At 40.9% G+C, this 21374-nt stretch overlaps 1 protein-coding gene across 5 annotated transcripts in view; it reads right to left on the bottom strand.

The window, feature by feature from the left end:
* Positions 1-19247, bottom strand: part of ACBD5 (acyl-CoA binding domain containing 5) — a 32053-nt gene extending 12806 nt beyond the window's left edge. For all 5 annotated transcript variants that reach the window (XM_080611605.1, XM_080611604.1, XM_080611607.1 and 2 more), the window contains exons 1-6: positions 18353-19247; positions 17925-18113; positions 16593-16713; positions 15016-15088; positions 11347-11458; positions 640-777 (exon numbers count right to left, since the gene is read on the bottom strand). In XM_080611605.1, coding sequence (XP_080467731.1) covers positions 640-777; positions 11347-11458; positions 15016-15088; positions 16593-16713; positions 17925-18000 — 520 coding nt within the window. In that variant the 5' untranslated portion in view covers positions 18001-18113; positions 18353-19247. The remainder of the gene's footprint in view (positions 1-639; positions 778-11346; positions 11459-15015; positions 15089-16592; positions 16714-17924; positions 18114-18352) is intronic.
* Positions 19248-21374: the final 2127 nt, after the last annotated feature.

Here is a 21374-nt window from a genome sequence, read left to right as displayed (position 1 = left end):
GTATCTGCAGAACAAAACAGATCCGCGTTTGCAGGGATTGTTCTGTTCTTGTAAAAAGTGTAAATATCAAGTTTAACTTGCACAAAGAGCAGATGATATTTAAAACAAATGAAAGCAAATCCCAAGTAGGTCTCTCTGATAAATTAAATAATAATCCTCATGTCCTTGGAGGTAAAAACCTGTATAGAATTCTAAATATGTAATTTCATTTGGTTTTTACTTGATGTTGGTTTTCCCCAAAACTCTTTATGAACCCCTTAAATGAATCTCTGAAAGTTCTATTTCTTCTGAAGAAAAAAAAGTGATTTTCAATTCTACTGTTACGGTCCATGTATTGATTCACAGCTCTCACAAACAGCACTGGCATCAAAAAGTACAGGGTATAGACTTTTAGCTAACCTATTGACAAGACTTTTTAGCTGAGTCAAAAATCGTATGGCATAGCTCACAGATCTGTACTAGTTCTGAATCTTTTAATCCAGGTTGAGACACTACCATTTTTTCACACATGCATCTGCATGCGTTTGCATCTAATTCTCCAGAACAAGTAAAGAATTCATGATCCTTTGGGATTTTCTGCCACTTAGATGGTAACGCATAACTTTAGAAGAAACAATGGTCTAAGTGCAGAAAACATACCCTTTCCATTTAGCTGCATTTCCTTTTCTTCCTCTTCACGAAGCCCTTCTTCTTCTGATTCTGCTCCACTATCACTACTTTCAGCTTTTCCATTCACAGCCTTTATATTCGGAGTGGAATTCATGACATTACTAAGGTCTAAGAAAAATTAAAGAGGGAAAAAAAGATGTATTTTAAAACAAACAAACATACAACCCTCCCCACCCTCAGACTATTAGTCAGTTCTACACAAGTATTTCCATATTAGAAGATATACCAAATAATGCCCGCTTCATTTCTGTAAGCTCTTCCTTAACTGATTTAATGTTTTGCGTTCATGGCCCAACACAGAGTGCCTGACCACTGGTGAACAGATTGTCAATGATACTGAGGAAGCCTGCTGGCGGGAAACAGACACTCTAACTACTCAGTCTCAGACCAAGATTATTACCCAAACTTATAGCATGGCTGCAGCAATGTTTTGTCTACGACCCATGTGGCTATGTTCTTTTAAACCCAGAAGTCAGTGGTTTTATAGAAGTTCCCTTTTGGGCTGAAATGCTTCAAAAATGCTCTCAATTCAAAGGAAAATTTTGAAACACTGTATTCAATTATGTGAGCACACAGGACTCTGAAGAGGTAAATACAATATCCCATGCATCTTCTCCTGCAGCACAAGCAGACACAAAAGGTGGGAAGAAGTCTCACATTTATACAGATCTTTATCTAGCAAAGTGCATATGGAAATAAATTCTCTGATTTCAGTGATAAAGATGATGAAATACACTGAGCATTTGTTTGCATGTCAAATTACATAAATATTTAAAACAAGCCCCAAATCTTGAAATGGACAAATTGCTAAATCCTTGGTTTTCACTTTGATTGCTCTGAGGATCACAAACAATTCACTCTGACTGTACAAAGAACTGCAAGATAAAGATTCTTAAAAAACATGAACAATTTAAGGGACAATTCTACCACCTCCGGTAAAAAAGATAGGCTTAAGTACATCCTGATGATCATTTAAGCCTCCTAGGTTAGGACAGAGTGATTAAAGTACAAAGAGGGGACAGTTTCTGCAAGACACACAGTTTACATGTTGACTCCAAGGCTGAATTCTGACTGTTTCAACTGTCACCACAGCATTCCATTTGCATAATTTCTACATTCCTTGTCAGAACCCTGAAAGATTAATTCTTATATTTAGGCTTAACATTAAACAGCAAAATAATAATTATACTGCAGTTGCCAAACCAGCTCTGCCACTTTCTTTGCTGCATGACAATTTAGAGCTAAGGGGTTTCTGCTTTAATCTTGCAAGGAAGATTCCCACATTCCTCTAGTTTCAAATCTTATCCATAGTGGTTTTTTTAAGAAAAACCCACAAGCAAAACCCCCCCCCCTTAATTTCTTGTACAGGAATAATATGTTGAATACCCTGTTCACCTTAGTTTTACTGCAAGGTAAGGGTTCTGTGGGCACCCTGCATCAAAATTTTATATTGATTTAATCCAACTTTTATCTGAAGATTTAAAATATGATTATTGTAATACAAGAACTGCAAAAGCTATGGTCTGTTGGATAGGCAGGAATATAAGCAACCACACATTTTCTCCTCACTGAAGAACACTCCTATTTTGCAAGGAAATTTGTTTCACAAAAGAAAAAAACCAACATATTCCCAGTTTATTTCTCATGAGAATGTCTCATTTATTGTGAAACCCAGTTCTCAAGATGTTTTTCTGAGAAGCAGCAATGTAAGGAGGATAGGGTAGCAGTTCAGTCCTCACAGGGTGAGCTTTTAAGGGCAGACATAGCTCCCTTGCCACATTAAGGCAGCCATCACCCTTTGTGTCCTACCCAGTCGTGGGAGTAAACAGGAAAGACAAGACTAGGAGGAACATTTAGCTGTGACAGAAGGTGAATTTAAACTGCAAACCTCCTCACCCTACCAACTATACGGTAAAAAGTCCCAGCTATACCATGAGCTTTTTTCTTAAGATTCACACTTTTTCTTTTTTGTAGGAAAGGTCTTTAAATATTTTAGCATGTTCTCTCCCCGCTTAATTTCAGTAAGGAGGTTTATTCATTTGAGGAAACTTCCAAGTGATACATCACATACATTTAAACAAAGAGGGAGAACTGAGAAAGTTCCAGGAATGACAGATACACACTATCATGCCATGGGACACCCAAAGAACTGAAATCCATCAGGACCATATTTCTTCCACAAAGCTATTCTCAGCAACAGTGCTCCTAAAGACCATAAAGAGGCATCACTTTGATGCAGAGACTGAAGAACACAGCATTGTAGACTCTTGGCCGCTTAAAATACCACACTTAATTGTGTACTTTTCCTCAGAACCTGTACACTGCTGTCCTCATCAGGGCTTTTACTACATGGTAAACACACAGCTTGCTTCCATCCTCTAACAAACAGCAGCATCTGCTAACAAACCAGCACTGATGGCCAATACTGGGTGTGACGGGTTAAAGACTAAACAGAGCCAACTAGTAGTGAAGTCTACAGTCCTTGTTGCAGGTTAATGCTACTCCCTGTGGAATGTCTCTTGTAACATACATGATGTAACTCAAGCAAGCTTTTAAAACTTATTTACTTTGTGCTAATCCTCCCACCCTTTACTCTTTTTGTTTACCCACATCCAATGCAGGCAAAATGTTAGCTTTTTCTGTTGCCCTGGTTTAGATACTACAGGATTCATCTTAGCTTATTTTCATCTCACTGCCTACAACACTCAACTGGGAGATTTGTGACAAGTTTCTACATCAAAGCTGTACTGCACTATAGTCATCCCAGGAGTTAAATTCCATAAAAGCCTGAATTGTTGGGGGGCTTTTTAATGCTATACAGTAAGAGCTGTGTAATAGTAACATGCAAACAGAAGGAAGAAGGATTTAACAAAAGAATATGGTGAGATGGAAAGGATGTGAAGAACAGACACACAGCCTCTTTACAAGCTTTTAGTAGGTGTTTCTTTTCTTGTGTCAGCTCTATTAAGAGATTTCCTTAGAGTAATTCTAAATATACTTCCTTAAAGGCAGCACTACCATTCTTCTCAGTGACCTGTATAATGGGCCAAGCTTCTCAAAAACATGTATTTGATTTTTAACTCTTCACATATTTCAAGGCAAGTTTTGCTACCCAGATGGGAGTTGGGAGCTTAAATACCTCTGTGGATCTGCCCCAGCTTGAGGGGCATTTTACAAACTAAACCTGGCCTAGCAGGCTTTTCTCAAATGCCTTGTATTTTTGGATTTTGGAGGTACACAATTCTAATACAAAATTAACGTGCACTGCTGGAGCTGTACTGATGGTTGGCTCAGCACAACACAGTACCCTCACACAAGTCCTACAGTGCCTTACACTCTTCAAGTACCAGTGATGCCAAGACAGTCTACAAAAGCAGGCAAAACAGATCATAAAACACTTAACTATCTGTGTATGCCTTCATCACTTAAAAATTATGTGCTTTTGTAATATACCATAAGTAGACTCAAGCTTTGTCAAAATTCTTATGCCGAGTCTCAGAGGCCTATATGCTGTACAGAATTGGTTTGATAATCAGGTGACTGGGATTCTTTTCCTGCCATCACAACACAATGTTTCATGCTTGTTATTGATCCAAGTAGGCTCCCTCTTCAATTCCAAGTTTATGCAACCATGTTCTGCCATTTCCAATACACTTGGTTACAAATCTCCACCTCCCTTTTGAAATAGATGTACCAAAATCCTGCAAGAAGTCCACTGCATGGAGTGACTGCAGTGAGAAAGGAGGGATACATGCAAGCATCTGGGAGCAATGAGTTCTTCAGCTAGAACAAGAGTTTCTATACCCTCATTTCCTTCCATTCTTTTTAATACAGCACACTACAAATAAAATTTCCAGGGGCCCAGCCTGCTCTGTAACATCTGTTCTACACTACTGAAACAAGCTGCCATCACAAATAAAAAGAGCTTTTAGAAGGCTCTGTTAAAAATAAAAGACAGAAAAATATAAAATTCCTTACTTTAACTACCACTGTTTTATCACTTTTAAGCTCATAAAGCATTAAGATCCCTGAAAAATGTATTCCCTAAGCACATAGATTATGGCAGCCAGATCTTCCTCTATACAGTTTTCCTTTCTTGTTGTTTAGTCTTCCTAAACTTTAATACAACAGAAAAAGAAGCCTCTTCTCCTTTTGGTTATCTTTTATTATACTCCAAAAGACTGCAGCCTTGTTTTGCCATCATTCCTCTCTTTGGTTATGTCCTTCTCAAGCTGTTACAGTCTAAGACATGCCACTGCTTCATAAAACAATTTAATCAATAATATTCATGTCTTTATTTACCATTTATAAACATCAAAACAATAGTTTGTGGATAAGAACACACAGAGACAATAGCAGCTCCTCAGACATTTATATTAAATTGCAAGTATGGTATTTAGGTTTACTGGTCATCCTGGACCTTTACACTTCTCAGTAGGTACAGAGTTTCACATCTCCATCCATACCAACAGTACCCATTCCCTTGAATTTTCAGTATATGTCCAAGTCAAATAGGGGTACCAAGTTTTGGGGTTGACTCAGATGCATTTTCCTCCTCACTGATACTCCTGAGCCTTCTGCCTGGGATTTCCTGACAAAGCAGCCCAGGAGAACAGCAGCTGCCCTGCAGGCATTCCCAGAACAGGCAGGTAGCTCCACTGGAGATGGCCACTGGACATCCAGAGTGCAGGGCCACCAAGTACAGGCAGCTCAGTTACATGGTGCATGTGCAGCAAGACCAATGGATCCAGGCTCTGCCAACTTCCTGTCAGCACCTTCACCAACAATCCCAAGTGAGAACAAACAGTAAGAATAGCTGCTGCTTTGATATGTATAGTAACTTGCAAGAATAGCAAGATCATTCCAGGATTCAGGATGTCCCCATCTCTGGTCCTACTTTGCTCTGGGAGAATGAGCAGGACTTGCTAAGCTCTCTTGCATGTGGAAGAGATACAGTCAGCAGATGGAACTTACACTTTGCATGACAAGTAGAGGAGCATTACACTCTTGAGTTTTGTCTCAGAAAATACCAAACATGAATACAGTGAACTTAGAACCCTACGAAGAAAATTGAATTATGCTTGAAAGCAACAAAACCCCATATTGCTGAGTCACTCATCGTCCAGAAACTCTGGTCTATAATATTGTAGCGTGAATCAAAACTTGTTTTGCCCTGCACAAGAGAAAAAAAAAACCCAAACCAAACAGAAAATAACACAAAGATCATATTCTCATGCCACCTACTCCAAGCCTACCAGCTGAACAGCAGTTTAAAATGCCCAGTCTCATCAATAACATAGATGACTGAACAGTGTGTGTGCTTAACACAGATGGTTTTTCCATACATCTTAGAGGCTATGATTAAAGTAATTAGTTTTGCTGTAACAAAGTTATGCATGAAACACCAGCCCATGCCCACTGGGCACTTTTCTGAGAGCAATCAAGATATGACTGCCTACATCTGTTCTTCTGCAGCCTCCCATACCTCTGTCTCCTGCTTCTTTGCAGCTTGCCTTTGTAGAACAGAGGTGCAAGAAATCTGGATTTCAGTTCTCTCATCACAAGATCTGACGCAAGTGAGACCTCTAAAAGATAAGACACCAACATTTTATAGCAAGTGGGTACACTGCTAGATTCTCAAAACCTGAAGAGCTTTTGACAATTTATTCTCCCTTTTGCAGGGAACTGTTGTCCAGCTGGAGGAAAAAAAGAAAATCCGGGTCCAAAGACCAATTATGCACAAAAACTGTTACTGTTGACTCAACCCAGCATGAAAAAGAATAAAGAATAAAGACAGGCTTTGCTTTGCTTTTCATGGAAGAAAGCTTCTCTTAGCTCACACCACTTTGAAAAAAAAGCACAATTTTTAATCTTACATTTTCACATTGGGATACTCTGCTGCTCACCCTGTGGTGATACATTCTCTACTACTCTGTACGACAGAAGAGCTGTTGATATCCTCAGGGTTGAGCTATGCTGATGCTCTGCCCTAATTTTCCAACATTGTTAGACAGCACTGACATAAAACCATCAGTTTGAAGTCAAGTCACAAAATAAGCTCAGATTTGAGCTGGAAAGCCTGAAGCAGGTACATACTGCAACAGGACAAGGCACAGCTTGTTGAGACACTGATCCATATCTCCTTGAGACTCTCCACTGACTTTGGCAGTCGCTGGCCCAGCCCTTAATCCTATAATAATCCCATCCTGCAGCCAATGCTGCAGATAATGTTCTAGATGCTTCTGAAGGTAAGATATTAAACTACTGAGATATTAACAAAAAGATTTTGTATAGTAAGTTTCACAGTAGCCTCCCTGAACACAAGTGAACAGCTATAGTCAAGATTACAGATAATCACTGGAAACTAGAAGAGAAGTAGTTTAAAGGGCAGGCTTTTAAAAACCTCTCCCACCCATTGTCTCCTCCTGCCTCATGCTTGCCCTGCCTTGATGCACCTCCTTGCTGTGGTGCTGCCACCCATTTAACATACCCTACTGAAGCACAATGATTTCAAACTAGCAAGGATTTTAGCTCTTTTTCCCCTTCTTACAAAGCATTAAGAAGATTCACAGCCATTGAGTTCCTTAAAAATCCTAATAAGGAAAGGAGGAAAATGAAGGAAATCAGTTTAGCAAGTATCTTTGAAGTCGGATAGAAGTGTAAAAGTCAGTTTACAAAACAGAGGATGTTTCACAGAAAAGGCCCACAAACAAGCAGGAAAAGTGTGCCATCAACTGCTCCTTTACAAAGCAAAGATGTTGAAAGTAACTGGAAAAGACCTTTGAGAAAATAAAACTATTTAAAAAGATAAACTGATCCTATGTAATCTACAGAAGTACAGTTAGAAAATATATTGTATTTTAAGAGTAAGGAAAGTGTTTCTGCCTGGAAAGTAATAAAGAACAGAGTCCCTTTTTTCCAAGTGCAATTCTCTCCTCCAAGCTGACCTACGTCCTGTACTAACTACTGCCTTTGAAACACAAGTGTTTACGTGTATTTGTTTGTTTTAAAAGCACACAAGCCTCAGTGAGTATTCTCTTTTAAACCTAGCTCCCATATTCAATGCAGGAAGGCACTGAGCAAGTTGCTAAATAGCTGTATCTGCCTGTGAGTCAGGCCAACTTCTGCCATTCGCACAAGCTGCTACTTAAGCAGTGTCCTCTATGGGCTCCTAGCAGCAACACGCTACACTGCCATCAGCGCTGCCCAAAGTCTGCCTATGCAGCAATGAGTCACCTTGCTCCAACAGGGCTTCATCTTGTGTGTGCAACTGCAAGACAGTTGGGAGCAAAGTTTTCAGGAGAAAAAGCACTCATTAGGATGACAAAGTTTAAGACTATTATAATACCGAAACTTTCCACAGCCTCTGCAGTGCATAACTTATCATTACTGGAAGCAACATAATCCTCACAAAGGCTTACAAAGAATACTACTGCTCAACACAAAGGCAAAGGGACATCTTTATTTAGCAGGATTTTAAAACAGATTAAATGCCTTGTCACAAAGCAGAAGCAGTACACAGGAAAATTCTACTGAAGAACTTGTGAACAATTTCCAGATACTTTGCTTAGTTGTTGAGATAACTCAGGGTGGGCCTGTCAGGGAGCGATTTTCTTGTTCTGCCTTGGATTTACTCACATTCAGCAAGAAAAAAAACATTCACAAAACATTCAGAAGGACAAGCTGGCTCTGAAACTCTTGATGTTTTTCATCCAGTATCAGATCAGTAAGGTGCCAATTCTAGCCCACCTTTGGCTCCTTCAGGTATAACATAACAAAAAAGCTTGAATGTCCATTCTGAATATTTCAGATTCCCTGAGCAATGGCATTTTGAAGCTTCTTTGTCTTTTCAGCATTGGCTTCGATAGGCGAATTTTTATGAATTTATTAGCAAATGCAAAAAGTTAAAAGGCTGCACTTTTAAAGCATCCCTCCAAATCTTTCAGCAGCTGCAAACAAAAGGGTCCTTCTGCAAAACTGCAAGTATTGCCTATTCTCTTCTGCAGCACTATGACAGTTAAAAGCCCACTTTCTTCTTTGATATTCTAGGATTTTATGTACCTGAAAATAATTTCTCAGTAATTTTCTCTGTAAAGCAGTACCTCATACCTGTCAGAAAGAGACTACTGATTGAATTTTCCAGAGAACCTAAGCTTCTCACATAGCTGCAGGGTGAGCCCTCAAAACACTACCAAGGATACACAATTTTGAAATACCCCTCAGATTTGCTGAGCCTATTGGAGGGAATTCTCTAGTTTCCTTTCTTTGCCAACACACCCAAGTCCGGATATTTGTAACCCATGGATCTGGCAAGTTTGTCCTAGTTATCTAGTAGATGTTACGAGTCATTTTAATGCTGGCATGTCAGGCTTAAGTGTTCTTTATCAAGGAAAGCCACAAGCTCTATTGATCCAGGAAGACAGTAGTTCAATGGTTTGTATTAGACATTTTCAATGAAACCACAAGGGGTAGAAATTCAATTCTGAAAGGCTACACTTTTCTGTTGAGGCCAACCTGCTAGAGACAATACACCAGTCACAGCTGATGCACACTAAGCTTCCATACAATCCTGTCAACTAATTAAAGAATACTGTTGATTTTGAGAAAATAGTATGCAATTCTTAATTAACGATCTTCATACAGATTAAAATCTGGCAGAAGAAGAATGAAAGGTGAACTCAAACTGGAATGGGCCAGAAGGGGGGGCAGTACAGTATGAAGTGAGAGACACAAGAGAAGGGTCCCAGTTTTCAGGACATACCAATTGCCTGCCCATGACAAAAAAACACCTTCCACAACAGAAACTACAGAGAGTAGGGGCTTCGAGACAATGGAACAAACAAGACTGGAGAAACTAATGCAACCCAAACATAACAATGTCTCAAATTTTTAACAGGGTTGTTGCCAGTGCGTACACCATCTCAACACAGACTTGGGCACACTGGTTCTATTCTTTAGCATGAATTTGGAAGACTGAAGGTACTCATGCTTCCTTACTTCTGTGAACTAGTTTGAGACTTGTACTGTAAACAACAATAATTATTTCCAGCTTCACTTTTACTTGAAGAAGTGGCCAGAGCCCTGAAGAAAGGGTTTCAAAGTCTTAACTGCAATGGTAAAGTTATAACATACAATCGACTTTGTGAAAATTCTGTCTTAATTCATTGTGGCCTAATCAGATGTTACAGCTTTAAACTGTATGAATGATGATATATAACCAGATTTATTGCAACCCTGACAGGACAAGAAATAGCTGAGATTTGCTATTCTGTTTTACTTATACTGCCTTATGGCTAAGCTGCCTCTTTAAAAACCAGTACGTTATTGATACAGGTATTGTTTAACTTCTGTGATTCACTGTTTGCCTAAGTAAGTCACTTTAAAAAGTAGCTTTTGGCACGGTGCCACAGACACCAAGCCCAAGTTGATCTGTATTACACAGATCACTGACTTGAATCTACTGATATTCTTACAATCTTGCCCGTCAATCCAGCTGTCAGGCAAGCTCATTAAATCCCAGATATGAAGCATACAGAATTTTAGTTGAGAAAAACAGTCACAGAGCTTTCAAAATGGCCATCTAAAAACTTCTACCATTATCTTTCCCCAAAACCAATGAAAAACTATTTGTTTCTCTGAGACCTGACACAAAAATCAAAATCAAAACTTTGCTCCTTTAAGGTAGGGTGCACGCCACATCCAAAAGGCAATTTAACCAGTTGACTCCTACTACTTAAGCACTTCAAACCAATTAATTTGTGCAATGATTCACTTTTTAAAGACCGTTTCAAGTTTTACCCTGTTGCATTTCAACTTTTAACTGTAATTTTGAGCCAGATTTAAACAACTGTAAGCCTTATATTACAACCTTATGAACATATTACCTGACACATAATAACTATTATCAAAAAGTTCTCACAATGGTATTGCTACATAAAAATCACCACACTGATTTTTATGCAGCTATGACACCACTGGGTTTGCCACTTGTCAGAGATTTAAAATGTTTAAATAGATATCCACTTCATGAACTTCAGCCTCAGAATACTTAACTTCACAAACCCATCATGTATTCTTTAATCATGGTTTCTCAAATACATACAAAACCATGGGCTTCAATTGTGGATTTCTTTAAATTTTAGATCAGATGGTAGACCTGGATTACCAACTCTGCATGCGATCTGATACTCCATAGCTACATCAGGATGTAGCAATACACATTAATTGTTCCTTTACTAACAGAAAAGCAGAAACTAGATTTGACTGGGGGAGCTGTTTTAAATACTCTCCTTTTTGGGGTGGAAGAGGCTTCCCTTCAGCAGCTTAAAGAGTCTGTAGACAAGGACTTAAAAATGCAGCTTCCTGGGTCTACCTGGGTTTTGTACCACAAAAGCGAAATAAAACAAAATCCAGCCTAACGAGGTGGCAAGCCCAGAAGTTATGGGTGTTAGCAGGAAGTTACTACAGCACCAAAACAATGGAAGAGATGGACTTACACATAATTTATTATTCCTACCTTCCAAATACTTAGAGACTTTCTCCATTCGAACTGCCATACAGTAAAGAGAATGAACAGAAAGATGCACAGTTTAGCTTTAAAATCATTTCCAGAAAACAAGCCCCCAAAAATCTGGAGTTGTGATTATTAGTAGTGTAAAGGTAGTTATTTGTTCGAACCTGAGGTTAGGTCAGATCCTCTGTTCTTTTTATCTTCTACTATTTCATAGAACGGGCCTATTACTTGTAGCAATTCTTCAACTTTGTCCGTCATTGGCATACTCTCAAGAATCTGCACAAGTCCAAAATATGAAGCATCTTATGAAACAGCATTTCATGATTCATTCATTTCAACTGATGTTAGAAACTGCTGGTCATTGTACAACATTTCACTGAATCACCACATTATTCTGATTTTCTTTATTTTTTTTTTTTTAATTACAGGAAAACAACATAGAATTAATCTACCATACATGAATCTGAACTAGCTATATTAGCTTTCTTAGGTGAAGAGAAGATGGCAGAGCATAATGCATTTGCCAACAGAATACCTCAAAACTGGGATGGTACAAAGACTGAAGAGCAAACCAGAACTAAGAGCAGCAAATTAGAACCAAGTTCTGCTCTTGAAGTCACTTGGAGCTCTTACTTTAATCAAAATTCCTTTATTTTAAGTTACAAAACCAATACCTTCAATCATCTGACAGGAATGCAAAATCTTACATCTAAAGTAGATTAAACAGAAGAGATTTAATAAGTATTATTTTAAAAGCATACCTTCCAACACAAACCTTTCTATGATTCTATGATATTATTGTCCAATTCTATTTTAAGGTCCTTTCAACCAAGCTTTTTGCTGATAGCTTTGTTCCTCCTTTACTCTCTATTTTTTTATTATTATTTTTAAAGAGGTAATAGCTCTAGGAAGACACTCTGTAGAAGCAAATTAACAACTACAGTACACCCCCTCCTCCAGAAGAGCACCAAGAAAGCAACAGATGGAGATACAAGTTGCCACAGAACATGCTGCTCAAAAGCACCAAGCGTATCACTAAGCAGAAGCAGCAAAAGCTGCAGCATTACTTCACAAAGCAGGAGTGCCAGGCAGGCTAACAGTCAACAGGTAACAAGTCAGCACTTGCAAACCAATCCAGGACACCAAGAGACAATAATCTTATCAATCTGCAGTTTCATTGCCACTTCTCTGATCTATTCAGTGTATATAATTCATTCCCTATTTTTCAGAGAGAAATGCTCTGTGCTCAGACACTGAGCTGGATACAAACCAGAGCCAGGGCAGTTCTGTGATTTTAATTATTTATTTTTTTAACTTTAATAACATTGAGAGAAACAAGAAGCCTACTCTAGAATAACAGTTGTATTTGCTATGTATTTACTTCTACAGTCTGCACTGTAAATTGTTTCATCCATGTTATCTTCATGATGCCCACAAATAACTGCTCTTCATCTATTCCAAACACACTTCAATATAATCTTGGAGCAATTTTAGAGCCTTACCACACAGTTTCTACTGGAGTTTTGTAATTGCTACCTTTTAGGTGAGCAAGAAAAAGAGCAAATATTTCCACAAACAAAACCAGTTGCTTACTTATATAGCCACTAGGCATCATATGCAATCTTAAAATTTGAAAGTGCAAAATAAGTTATATGTCCTTATCACTGTTCTCTTTGGATGTCAGACAATTCATATATGAAGACTCTTGTTTTAAATTAAAAACACCATATAGCCTTAACTCTTCTTTATGCCAAGGTATCACTCATTTCTAATATACAACAAACCAAGATATCTGAAATGTAAATCAATTAAACAGTATTTCAATATAAAATTTCAGAAATGCTTCTTGGAAGTTAAATTAACCTTAAACAAAATGCACCTGAGCACTTAGCTGAGACCAAGACATGTTTGGTCATCTCCCACCAGCACCTCAAAACCTCACCTAGACACATTCCTCAACAGCTGCCATTTTCAAGGCTATCACATGAAGCGAAAAAACTAACCAAAAAAGCCCCATAAACAAGTTTACAATAAAAAGTATTTTGTGACAGGGTCATCTGAAGCATGTGTAGCCCAACTATGATGTGCAAATGGTAGGGACATGCCTGAGGGGCAGGGGGGAAATATGACAATCTTATACACCCTTAAACACAGTCCTGTAGTATCAGTATACAAGTAGGGTTTTGCCCCCTTAAACATTGATACCTATGCAGCAACAGCAGAAAGCCCACAGTAACACCACAAGGATTAGTGCAGTATGTGCTGATAAAACAATCCAGTGGATCCATTTGAAATGCACTTCCATGGACATTTCAAGTAGAATCAATTGGGTTGGAAAAGCTGAAGCTAGTATTTCCAGCATGAGAGCTGAAACAGCACCACAGCAGGGTAAACAGATTCCCCAGTTTCAAAGCAGAGTGAGGCAAGAAGCCATTTACTCTCCAATCCCTACACGTGATCTGTTCAGAGGCAGAATATTTGTGCTTTATTAGGGTCAACTGAGTACATTTCCTCACAGGAGGCTTCCAAGAAGGTTTTTTTACAACAAATACTGCAGTTTCACTGAAGTTTTAGTGTCCTGACCAAATCAATGCAATGACCTGCACCAAAAAAATAAGATTCTCTACATTTTAAGCCTGAGATTTAAAATAAAGTACTAAATCTCAAAGTACACATTCAAACAGAACAATTAAAATTTAGTGAGATTTTTGAGCAGATGAATATTTGGCTTTCTGTGTTTTCTGGAGTTGTTTATTTCTCATTTTAAAGCAACTACATTAACACCAGCAGGAACTAAATTGTCAAAATTGCAGACAGGAAGAAGAACAGTAGTCAGGCTCCATTTCCATGCCTAGTAGAAGTTTTAGTTGTATCAATCATTAGACGTGTTAAGAGATCAATGTCAAGATAGTGGCCCAGGAGAAAAGCGTCTTCAGAGTAGAACTTACATTTTCTCCCTGATGCTAACCTCATTACAATAACACATTACAATGATACTTTCATCTGGATTGACAGTAAACAATCTTTAAACTGGAAAGGCCACCTAGAAGAGCTTCAGTGAAAAGACTGCAGTGAAGAGTTAGTTAATAAAAGACAATTACTTTAATTCTGAATGTTTACTTCAGCTAATGCTGCAATTCCTGCTTAATAAGTATGACTGTTTGCATTACACATCTATTCCAAAAAAAGACAGACCAAACTACTCAGTTGCAATAATATATATGCATGTATATAATAATTAGAACTATTATATACAAGGAATAGTTTCATGACAAGTACAGAAAATTCAGGTTGCCAAGTTCTTCTTGGAAAAAATAATAATTTAAAAAAAAAAAAAAAATCATCAAAGATTACCTATTTGATTATACTCATGCCTCCAGTCATGACAGTGAGGCTCTTGCTCCTGAAGTCCTTCTGGAAGGTTGTTTTTAACTTTCTAAGGTAAGGATCAGTTACCTCTTTCTCAACTCTGAGAGCTGAGACAGTTTGCAGGAAATCAGCTTTTCTTTTGTTGTACTTTAAGTTCCACTGTTTTCCCCACTGCTCCCTTTACCATGATTTACCTTTCTTTAGCTCTGTCATTTAAGCTTCCTATCAGCTAGAGCTCTCCTGTTTCTCTGAAAACAACCAAAATTCTACAGCTTTGGAAGGAACTACCTAATTTTCTTCTCCCTGTGGGCCAGACAGCATAGTACTGAAACATAATGGTTCACACAGGGAATAACTCATTTGGAGCTTTGACAGTAGCAGTCAGCAAGAACCCGCTCATGTTCCCTAATTTATTTCTGGAATATTTGTTCTAGAAGATCCCTCCCTCTCATTAATAAACTTACCTTTTTCATTTCTTCAACATAGGCTATCATGGCTTCTTCTTTGGACATGTCTCCCAAGGCACTCCAAGCATCCCTAGGAAAGAAAGCCGCACACACCTTCACTATCTCCAGGGCCTACTGGATTTTTTTAGGCCTGGCCTTAAGTAGGTCAGTTATGTAATGCCCAAAGTTCCTCTGATACAAGTAAAATGCAACAACAATTTACTTTTTTAAGTCCAAATATATAATTTGCGAGGATAATCACATAGTGGTACATCAACAGAGATGCAACAAACTGAACAGCCTAGGGACTGAAGAGCTCCTTGCTGACTAACTATTGTCTTGTAAGCTGTTAACAAGCCCAGATATGAGACACACACATTTCCATTTTGATCAGCCGGATTTTTTTAAGACTCTCTGCTGCAGAAAAAGAGCAGGCACAGACACTTCAGCCAGCACTTGCAAACGGTTGCCAGCAAGTTAGAACAGTTTAGCCATCATTCCCAGTTACCACAGTAGCTACTTATGACCTAAAAAATCTCCTGCTCTCCAACTCTACAACACAGAAAGCTCAAATCCGGTTTATCTGTACCGCATAAGGAATATGTCAGAACAGAGACTGGAATAAAACAGTTCCATACTCAGTCATGCACTTGATTCTTGATTTGTCATTCTCCCTCCCTCTTGCCAGAGTATTTGTCCCACTCAGAGCAAAACTCCAAGGTTGGTGGCTCAAGGTTCAGCTACAACCAGAAAGTTTCCAGGAAGCTTACTGCCCTAGTCCTCTGCAAAGATAGACCCTTTAACCTGTCTTGGGGAGAAAGGAAGGCAAGAAGAAGGGGTGAGGAGGATGGTTGGGTGAGGGAAGTCAAAGGAATCATTTCACAGATCCCAAGACAAGATGACCATGACCATAAAGACAGCAATGATACTTGTACTTCAGGATAAGTCTTTACTAAAATATAATAAGCAAAGCATTCAGGTGGCTTTTCAAACAGATCTCAGCAATCTGGTGCATCAAAAGTCTTCTCAGCACAAGGAAAATACAGTGGGAAGCCCTACCACTGAGCTACCACAGAAAGACACACAAACCAGACCTCTCCCCAAGAGCCTGAAACTGTATTATTAGCCATCAATGAGCACACACGTATTTCAGGTTCACATGATACATGAAAACTTGAGAATGAAGAATTCCAGCCTCATCCACATCACTCATTCTGCAGAGCACCTACAATTTCATTCTACAACATGGGATAAACACTGCAGAAATACCGTGATGGTGCCTGCCCAAGAAAAACCTGCCCACCTGCAGAACCCAAGGGACTGCTCTCACCTGCAGCTCTGAGAAATTAGAAGTCATCTGGGCAAGAAAGTTGTAACACAAGACAGAATATTAATTCAAGCATCAAAGGTTGTGGTCATTCTTTAAGAGAGAAATAAACTCACCACACGCTTTCTCCAAGCGCCACTCTGCTAAATATCTCCACTCTAAGCATTAATAGAAACCCAAAACAACCCCCCCCAAAAAAAACCCCACAACACCAAACACACCTCCCCCACCAAGAAACACCACAAAACAATAACTCATGAAAAGTTACCATTTATATCTCCCAATCGGATCCCAAAATCCAGGTCGTGGAATGTTACAGGGTCCTTGGGTTGCTTGCTTATAAAAGCTATAGAACTTGAGCATCATTTCATTCGTTGGCTGGAATGAACCTAGTGAAGGCATTTTGAAATACAATTAAATTGTAATCAAGAATACTAACAAGTATTTTACAAGCTTAGCTTTTCTGTGAGAAAATAGGCTGCAGTTTGTTACAGCCTGAGTCACAGCAGTACAATTTAAGTAAAAAATGAAGCCTTCACTTCATCTACCATGAATCAGCACCACCATTTACTTCACAAACAGCAAGTTGCAGATTGAGTTTAAGGGACTATAACCTTTATTGCTCCTAAGGTCAGAGTCCACAATTAAAATAAAAAGAGAGTAATAAGTAACACGAAGCAAGTGTCCTTTCACTCAGTTTAAAGGGACACGTAAACAAAGTATCTTGCAAGTCACTTTACTGCTACAAACAGAAACTTACGGAAAGACTCCAGAACTTTAAACAAACCAACAACAAAACAAACCCAAACCCACGGCCTTCTACGGTGCTTTTATTATTTGGGGTGTTTGACAGCACTTTCAGTTAACAGTTCCACTATATCTTCTTCCCACTTTTTTCTCGTCTTCCTTTGTGGAACACACTTTTGTAGAGGTAGACGACGTAGATACAAAACTGTAACAGCTGGCAGGGAAGATTCATAACCAGTCTATTAAATCAAATACTTTAAGGTTCAGTTCTACTAACTGGGAGAAATTTACAGTGACCTTTACCTTCATACCTCAACAAACCCAGTTTTACTTACACCAGAGTAATGACATACCCAACAACCAACTTTTATTATTATTATTATTATCTTAATTACTCTTATCAAAAAGACATTCTGATTGTTTTGCTTTTCCGTTAACTCTTTCAGCAGAGCACACTCATGGTAACATCTCTGAACCCATCAAACCAACTTGAGGCTTTCAGGGAGGCTGAGACCCTTCGCCTGCGCTCCCCGCACCGCACCCCGGGCAGCTGACAGCCCCCTTCTCCAGGCACCCGCGAGGGCCCCGAAGCCCCAGAGCCGGGGTTTCTTCAGGACAGGCGGGCGCAGCTCTCAGACCGAGGTTTCCAAGCCGCCACCTGCTGACAGGCACCCGGCGGCCCTGCTGCCCTGGCCTGAGCCGCCCGGCGGGGAGGGCCGCGCCGCCGCCCCTACCCCGGAGGAAGCAGGAGACGGGGCTCGCTGCTCCCGGGCCCCGCCCGCCCGCCGCGCAGGTGCCAGCCGGGCGGCCAGGCCCCTCGCCGGTACCCTCGGGTGCCCCCCGCCGCACGTACCATTTTTGGGCAGGCTCTGGATCACCTTCACGGCCGCCTCGAACCTGGTGGCGTGCACGGAGCCGGTCTCCGCCATGTCCCCGTCCCGCCGGTTCACCGCCTGCCGCCTTCTGCTGCTGTTCGGCCGCCGAGCCGCGTCCGGCGGGCCGGGCTCAGCTCTGCCTTCTTCGTCGCGGCACCTGCAGCCGACTGCACGGGAGAGTGGCTGAGCTGCGCCGGGCCATACGCAACCAGCCCCGGCTGCAGCGGGAAGGAACGCCCGGCCCCAGCCGCGCCGAGCCCCCGCCCCGATCCCCCAGCCCTCCCCCTCCGGCAGGCCAGGGCCCTGCCCGGCCCGGCCCGGCCCAGCCCAGCCCGCCCCTCGGACCGGCCTCGCCCCACGGAGCGCGGCCCGCAACACCCCCAGCCCAACGGACAACCCTCCCTACCTCCACCACGGCTTCAGGCGCCCATGTTACGCCTGCGACCGCTGCGCCCTTCCCCTCTGCTCGCACCACCCTGAGGCCGCCATGGGCACGCCGGGAAACGTAGTCCGCCCGCCGCGCCCGTCAGCAGCCCGGCGGGCCCACACAGGTGTCCCCACCACCCGCGCCTTCTGTTCCTCCCGCCGCCATCTCAGGCCTCTGTTCTCCAGCAGCTGCTAGCCACGGCGGGCAAGGGCGGCGAGGCCGAGGAGAGGCCCCGGGGCAGCCTGTGCCCGCGGATCTCTCAGAGCTGCTCTGGGGAGTGGCGGGTTCAGTCCTGGGGACCGAAAAGCCGTTGGAGTGCTGATCCCAGGGAATGCCTCCGTGTGCGCTGACGGAACAGTTCTCTGTTTATTTTTTCATTTTTTTTCCCTTCTTTCTTTCTTTCTTTTTTCTGCTTCCTTCTTCTTGCTACACTTTCCCTTCCCTGCTTGTAATCTGTAATTACATTTCTAATTGTGCCGTATTCCACCCGTTCTTTGGACCTCCGTTATCCTCAGGAGATCCCTCACCACCCTGGCAGTCTGCTTTGCTGCTTCCTCTTCTCCTCACAGCCTACTACCCACACCTAGTTCCGTGTAATTCACTTAAATTACCACTGCAGCCACCTATTTCTGCAATAGCTTTAATGACTCCCATTTACATTAAAATGTTAGGTGTAAGATTTGAAAAGCCGAGAACCTGGGGAGTTACTATTTCCATGGTATTCGGAGATGAGGGTGAATACCAGCACAGTACCACCAGCTAGCTCAGTAGCTAAATAAATGAATGGCCTTATTCAAAAGCCCTGCGCATCCAGCACTCTGCAAAGTCAAACAAGAGAATGCTAAACCAACTGCTTTTGTAGCAAGTGGAATAATTTACCCAGTGAGCACCAGGATGAATTAATAGCCCCTTTGAATAAAATCGAGTACAAAATCTTGGCATTTGAGTCAGTTAATTTATCTAGTACAAAAAATACATTTTCAATTCCGCTGAAGACAGTTGTGTGCTCACAGTAGATGCCCTCTGGTGGGAAAGAAAAGCTCCAGAGAGAGGGAATTAGAGCAGCTCAGCCCCTGCTCTGCTGAGCTAGTACATTCCACAAGGTCAGCAGCCAGCTGGCCAGGGGAGAGATTTGCTGGAGAGAAGCTGACACTTCCAGAGATGTTCAAACAGGATTCCCTGCACTGGGCGAACGATGAACCCGTGTTATGAACACCATTGCTCCACTTGTGTGAACGTTACAGATGAACGTATCTGAATTTTTGAGTGCTGGATTTCTAAAGCTCTTGTGAGCTCTGTACCGAGATCTATCATCTTTTTTATCCACAAAGGCAGGAATGACAGAAGCTCAGATCAAAAGGAAGTGAGTTTTTGAAGATACGTGGATCTCTGTATAAATACGAATTCTTTGAGCATGCAAGCAGTTAAGTGCAAAAAAGTGATAAAAAAATTAAGAGCCTCTTGTGGCACCAGCTGATGTGTAAATTGTATTTACCTGAAAACATCTGTAATGACATTTGCCATTTTAACTGTTTTAAGAGAAATGCACCCTGAATTTTTATAATGAATGTTCCCAGAGATTGGGAGTAGGCTTTAGAAGAGATGCAAATGACAACCTGTTTAATGGCTGTACACAGAAACAGAAGCTGCCCTCTTTGCACTGAAGATGCGTGAGAGTATGAGATCTGCAGATCCAGAATGAGGCACTTGAAGTAACCCAAAATAATCAGTAACATCGTGCCCTGAGACAAGGATAAAATAGTAAATGAGAGGCAAATTTTGTGCACTGGTGAGCCTGTGAGAACATATAATGAATGAGTAGTTAATTTAAATGCTCACATATAATACTAATCAGCATTGCTGTGTATACATTTTGCATTCTCACTGCAGTGACTTCCATATAGGGTTAACAGTAATCAAATGTGGAGTACAGGTAATAAAGGAGACCCTCCCATCTGTTGCAGGAATGGATCTGCAGCTTTATCTCAAGATGAGCATCTAGACTCTATTTGTCAGGGAACAAAATTGTATGACGTTTCACTGTTTTCTGCTGAGTACCTATTGGGAATGACCACATGCTTGTAAAATCTAATTATAATCTATGTGTTGAACTGGGCTGTGTTTCTATTGCTCTACAAGAGCAGTGTCCAAAGCAATCAACCGTAAGTATGACCAGCTCTTACTTCCCATATATTGGTTTTGATCCAATGTATGAGAAACTGAACATGGGGAACTTTGATAGATTGTCCAGCAATGCTCATCAGCTGAGATGCGAGAGAGGAGAGACCATGGTACTGTGCTACCAGCATGATTTGCAGTGAGTGCAGCATGTGGCACTTAACATATCTGAGTGCTTTGCTGTCCTCACACTCTTCTTCACATGGTGTTTCACAAACTACTTATGGACAGCCTATGAACTGCTAATATGAGGCATTCCTGGTAATGCTGAGACACATAAAATCTTGTATGGAAGCATGCTGGAGTAGTCACTGAAGGAGCACAGTTGGAGGACGTCTGGAGAAAAGACAGACAAGCTTGATCCTGAGTGTAACCTTGGACCTATCCTTCAGAGATGGATTAGGGATGGTTATTGAGTTCAGTGGCGTTATGGCACAGGATAGTCTATCAAAGTCTGATGGGTTGAGCTACCTTACATTATGTGTGGTGTGTAAGCTGCCACTGTCCCTTCACGTTGTTCTCATCTGTATCACAGGTCTGCCTTATTTTTCTAGTAGTTTCCAGTGCTAAGCTACACCCCAGTCTAGCTTGAAAAGCACCTTCATTTTACTTGAGGGACAAAGAAGTCAGTTAAATTATGCAAGTGAAAAGCAGAAACTGGAACCAATTATGCCTATTGCTCCCTCAAGGGTCTGAATCATAGCAGAGTATTTTACAGAAATATTTTTAAATGGTTCTTAAGAAAGTAGACCATAGTCTCATATGCATTATGAGCAAGTTCTGTAAGCTACCACATCCAAGAGCATGTAATTTTAGCAAAGCT

The sequence above is a fragment of the Psittacula echo genome (assembly GCF_963264785.1).
Source record: "Psittacula echo genome assembly, chromosome: 2".
Taxonomy (NCBI): Eukaryota; Metazoa; Chordata; class Aves; order Psittaciformes; family Psittacidae; genus Psittacula; species Psittacula echo.
This window is presented reverse-complemented; position numbering and strand designations above follow the sequence as displayed.